Source organism: Macrobrachium nipponense, chromosome 21 (assembly GCF_015104395.2).
Source record: "Macrobrachium nipponense isolate FS-2020 chromosome 21, ASM1510439v2, whole genome shotgun sequence".
Lineage (NCBI taxonomy): Eukaryota > Metazoa > Arthropoda > Malacostraca > Decapoda > Palaemonidae > Macrobrachium > Macrobrachium nipponense.
This window is the reverse complement of record NC_087212.1, coordinates 66180618-66186617: the sequence shown is the minus strand read 5'-3', so window position 1 is coordinate 66186617 and position 6000 is coordinate 66180618. Positions and strand designations below refer to the sequence as shown.

Sequence of the window (6000 nt, the reverse complement as noted above, 5' to 3'; positions counted from 1 at the left end):
CTTTTGCAAGACAGTTTTTTTTTTATTATATAAAATTTATAATTACAGCTCACACAGTATCATAACAGATAAGAACTAAAATCAATAACAAATTCTGAGTATATTTGTTGTAAAATAAATTTACGTAAATTTACTGAGATCAAAGAAGCAGTAACTTTTTTGGATTATACATGTTTCTTCTAATTCTTTGGATTTTTTTTTGCAAAATTACAATTATAACTGACGTTCTATCATAAGAGATAGGAACTAAAACCAAAAGCAACCTCTGTGTGTATATTTTATATATATATATATATATATATATATATATATATATATATATATATATATATATATATATATATATATATATATATATATATATATATATATATGAGCAAAATACATATATAAAAAAAAAGATGTGATGGTGAGAGACACACACTACATGCCCCCTTGAAGTCAAGTACACTACTGACTCCTGAGATGCCTAGAACAGCGAGCTAAGGCCAGTCTAAAAGTTGCCCTTAGTAAATTTATTGCATTGAAGTAAGGAACCGTTTCTCGCCTCATTTCTCCAAATCAAGGATGTAATATTGATATTTACCAAGGGAGTAATCTTTCCACCACTTAAACTTACTGAAAATTAGTTTCAACAAAAATTAAATGGAAGCAAATGGATTTATGGGGAGCTAACAATATCTCAAAATGTTAGTCCTAATCAGGACAAGTACCTTAACGTTACACAAGTTAACAGTCACAACGAATGCAAGGCATTTGAAGATTTTCTCCAGCAAGAGGATGATACCAGGCTCGAGGGTGCATACACGTCTAGAAACAAATTATCCAGATGACACGTATAAATGAATCCTCACTATAGTCATTACTTAATCACAAAGGGATGAGTTTTCTCAGATCATGATTAATTATTAATACTATGATAGGGTTAAATCAAAAAGTTATATTACTGGCCAACAGTGAAATGCAATTAAGATATTAACTTTACAGGGGAATGTACTACATTAGGGTTCTTAGTCAGCAGCTTTTTAGAGATAAAAACTTTGACAAGGAAATGAGAATTTAGTTGGAGAGAAAGAACACTGGGAGTTAATTGTCAATGTCTGACTTACTGCTGTTAATAATGCAGTGATCAGTTGCATTAAGTTCTTAATCTGCTGGGCTTAACTATGTTCTCCACTTGGTGAGTGGAGGAAAGGGACAAAACAAAGGAATGGATAGTGTTCCGAGGAGCAGGAAGCACATCTGGAGGGTAAGTTAGTGGTTGTGTATTTGAGAGCGAGGTCCCTTGTCTCTCCTTTGCCTGCCTTAGTGCGGGTCATTCTCCGAAGTTCTTCCCGTCAGTCTCCAGGCTTGGGTTGCGGGTACAGTTTTTGGGAAACAAAAAACTCGCCAGTGCATAGGCCCACGGAAAATAGGTTTTAGGGAAGTATGCCTAATAGCTAACCTGAAAAAGTCTTTCCCCATATGAGTCTATCATGGTTAGCAGAATTCTCAGACCTTGAAAGTTTTGTTTTGAGTCACCTTATTTGAAAACAATGCTCCTTCCTTCCTGTCTGTTGCTTGGTGTTTTTGGCCTACCACCGCGCCTGTGATTTGTATTCTTATCAGTTAAGAAATCTTATCTATTGCTAAGATGCAAGATAGGAAGAGGCAACATTTATAGTAATTATGTTGATGTTTTACTTATCGTGGTTTTCTTGCTGTAGGGTATTTGATCCTTCTTTTGATACTATTTTCTTTTCTTTTTATTTCAGATGAGCGACCGTATGGTGTGTCACTGTTGGAGAATGTTGTATGTTACTAGTTGGAGGGATGATACAATTAAGAAAATAAATAGATTTAACAGCCATAATGTCACTGAATTTCACACAAATTTCTCCGAACCAATGCATGTACATGTGTTTTTTCATCGACAAAGACAACCAGTATGGTTTGTTGCAAATTCATTTTGTATATTATTTCCATGTAAGAAATAGTTAAGATGAATTTCATTTGCTCATGAAAATATTTTCAGACATCTCTGCCATGTCAAGCCATTGCCTAACTTAGCCTTTTGCTTTGTTTTCAATAAGGTATTGTATATACATAAAGCTCTCTCTCTCTCTCTCTCTCTCTCTCTCTCTCTCTCTCTGCCTCTCTCTCTCTCTCTCTCTCTCTCTCTCTCTCTCTCTCTCTCTCTGTCAGATTTAACCTCTCATTCAACCAAACTAGATATGCTTTCACATTTCAATTCAAACTGTCATCCTGTGGGGATAGTAAACCTTGATGTAGTGAATGTCAAAATTTGGGATTTGTTAAAAAATAGCTAAATGATTGTGTTTAGGTTTCTCAGTTTTATTATGTAATTTTTGTAGAAGTTGAACTGTTGAATAATTTCACTCTATCAAATGTATTTTGTTTTATCTACATAATCTGCTATTCAGCATGTAATTAATCTAAGGGGGCCAGCCATACCCATATATATGGGGGTATAGGGCAAAAAGGGATTTTGACGTAAGGAAAAATCTATTTCTGGGGCGATTGGCTCGTGTCGCCAGCGAAATATCCTTTAATCTATTATTTCTAGGGTAAATGTACTAACACATACCAGAGAATAAATAAAATAAAGAAAAAGGTCAGTATAACTGACTCGCTCACCCTCCAGGAGGGTGTCGGTATGACACTAGGCGAGTGAGACCACTACCACGAGCCAAATGCCAATAGAAATCTCCCACTACAAAATCCCTCCAGAGGGGAGCCGACCCACAGAGTGAGCAGCTCGTACTACTACTACTCCATCCCATGCTGCCGACTGCTGCGCCTCTGGTGGCCATCCTGAAGTTAGCAGACAATCTTGGGCGAAGGGATGGGTAGGGTGGGATTTCGCTGGCGACACGAGCCAATCGCCCAGAAATAGATTTTTCCTTACGTCAAAATCCCTTTTCTGGGCTCAGCTCGTGTCGCTGCGCGAAATCGTACCAGAGAAATAGCACAAGATTGTAAACAAAAGTAATAAACTGAGAATAAAAATAAAATAAATCAGAATAGGTCTCAAATAAAAGATAAAATATATAAGAATAGACTATAATTGCTAAAAGATATATATACACAGGGGTATAAAAATAGAAATATGCTTAAATTACCCTTAAATCTAATCATGTTTGTAAACAGTATGGTAATTACATATGTACCGGTAAAATTATTTACATGTATCAATGTTTATCTGTGTAACAGCATGTATCAAAAGTATAATAGCAATTAATAAAACAATCAACAATAATAATATATAAAGGAATGTATATGACTTAATATACAAAACCCGTAATCATTATAATATGATGTATCCCCTAGCCATAAAAACTAAGGGGAAACATCCATGAGATCAATGTGTATAACTCATTTGTGAGTGTCCCTAACCAGACAATAAGGGGCACCCACTACACTATCACAAAAGCAGCTAAGACACAAGGTGAATGCAAATGAACCAGGTAGGAATAGACGAACTTTTGGGTGAGGCAGGTAGGGAGGAGGACTGAATCTTCTACTACAAACTAGCTAGAGTCAGGGAGGGGAAACTATGTTACCCGCTGCTACTGCTGGGAATTTCAGAGCTTCCAAGGACTTAAGTAGTGACGTTTGAACACTGTCGCGATTTCATCCAGTATACTTTTTTCAACTCATCGAAGTTCATATGTTGGAAATAATTAATTGAGGTGGCTACTGCCCTGACATCATGTGCTTTCGGGAAAGAGTCAGGATTGGCTTGCTTAATAAAGTACAGGATTTGTTGCCTGATGCCTTTAATGGATAAAGTTCCACCTTTTTCCCTCCTAAAGAGTGGGGACCCGACGAAGATGAGGAGGTCCTAGACAGAAAGGCTCGTAAGGTTGTAACTGGGCAAAGAGATACATCTTGTGGAAGGGGTAGTACCTTCCAAGTTCCCCACCTCATCAAAGATCTTCATTCTTTGCTAAAAAGCTACGTTCCGGAGAAAGTAGGACTTCTCCTGTGGGAAGGAACTGAATATGATCCGGGTCTCTGGATAGAGCCGACAGTTCTGAATTCTTGCTCCTGAAGCTAAGCTTAATAAGAATAGGTTTTTCTTAAGAGCATTATAAACGAGCATGTGTCATTATCGGTTTCGGAAGCCAGTTTTAGAACATCGTTTTAAGAACCATGAAACTGACGTAGGCCTTACAGAAGGCCTAAGCCTAGCACATGCCTTAGGAATAGACGAGAAGTAGGAATCCGTCAAGTCTAGTTAAATCCAAATTGAAATATCTTTTTCAAAGCTGACTGTTTGTCGTAATCGTGCTAGCTGCTAAACCTTTTTCAAATAAGGATCTGAAAAAGGATATAGCTGAATTAACTGTCATGATTCTAATATCCGAATCTCTCAGGAAGGTTGCTAACTTTTTGACAGCAGCATCATACTGCCTCAAAGTCGAATCCCTTTTATCGGATTCCAAGAATAGAATATTCTGAGGGTCAATATTCGCATCTCTTTTTTGCCGCAAACTTCATGAAATCCATAAAGTTAGGGTTTTTGAGAATCCCTGAGGAAGCGAACACAGTCTTCATTTGTACTGACTGGGAGAGCTTGGGAACTGGGGATCTGAAGAGGACGAAGGCCCAGCTCCAAAAATTAGAGGATACCAGTTGCTCTTCGGCCAGTCTGGGGCTACTAGAGCCAACTTGACCCTTGAAAGTCCTGAGTTTGTTCAATACTTTCATGAGGAGATTCACTGGAGGGAAGACGTAAATCTTCTCCCAGTTGTTCCAGTCTAGAGCCAGGGCGTCCGTGGCATAGGCCAGAGTCCAGGTTGGGGGCTACATAACACGGTAGTTTGTGGTTCGCTTGTGATGCGAAGAGGTCCACCTGTAGCCCTGGGACTCTTTGAAGGATCCATTGGAACGAACTGTTGTCCAGTGACCATTCCGACTCTAGGGGTACTGATCGGGATAGGGCGTCTGCTATGACGTTTCTTACTCCAGCTATGTGAGTGGAGGAAAGATGCCAACTGAACTTGTCTGCCAGGGAGAAGATGGCTATCATGACGTGACTTGGAGCCTCCTCTGTTTATACAATGTACTACCACTGCGCTGTCCAGGACTAGCTTTATGTGGAGTACTTGGGTGGGCGTAACCTTTTTAGAGTCAAGAACACTGCCATTGCCTCCAGTAAAAACGTTTATATGGAACTGACGGAACTGAGGTGACCAAGTCCCTTGAACCTTTTTGACCTGGGAATACCCTCCCCAGCCGCTTAAGGACGCGTCTGTGTGGATGGTGACCCCTGGTGGAGGGAACTGAGGGGTACTGACATTGATAAATTCTTGACTCTCGCCCATGGCCGAAGTCGATTCTTTAGAATCAGAGGCACTGAGGATATTTTGTCCCTGGACCTGACGTTTGCTCGCGAGCGCCAGATTCTGGTTAGGTCTTTCAGTTTGGCTTTCATTAAGACGTTTTGTCACTGATGCAAACTGGAGAGAACCCAGGATCCTTTCCTGCTCTCCTTGACGCTAGTTTGTGACTTAGAAATTGCTTGACTGACTTTGCTATTTCTTTCCTTTTGGTTGATGGAATCAACAGAGTGTGGGATGATAGATTCCATTGAATGCCCAGCCACTGAAAGTTTGACTCTGGAGTGTCTTGATTTGGTCCCTGTTTATTTTGAAGCCTAGATATTCCAGGAACTGAATCACTTTCAGAGTAGCTCTGTTGCATTCCTCGACTGTGAGGGGCCCAGATCAACCAATCGTCGAGATACGCTACTACCATGATCCCTTGCGATCTGAGTTGTTGCACTCCACTTCCGCTAGCTTCGTGAACACTCTGGGTGCCACGTTGAGTCCGAATGGAACTACCTTGAAGGAGAATGTCTGGTCTCCTATCTTGAAACCCAGATAACGGACGGAAGTGTCTTGCAAATAGGGATATGATAGTAAGCGTCTGTAAGATCGATAGAGGTGGTGACGGCCCCACGGGGAAGTAGGGTCCGCACCTGTGAGATCGTGA

The 6000-nt window shown here is 39.9% G+C and overlaps 1 protein-coding gene across 1 annotated transcript in view; it reads left to right on the top strand.

The window, feature by feature from the left end:
• LOC135198099 (prolow-density lipoprotein receptor-related protein 1-like) overlaps positions 1–6000 on the top strand; it is an 875913-nt gene that overhangs the window by 149107 nt on the left and 720806 nt on the right. Inside the window, 2 exon segments of the mRNA XM_064225548.1 lie at positions 1755–1788; positions 1790–1972. Of these exon segments, the coding sequence (XP_064081618.1) occupies positions 1755–1788; positions 1790–1972 (217 nt within the window).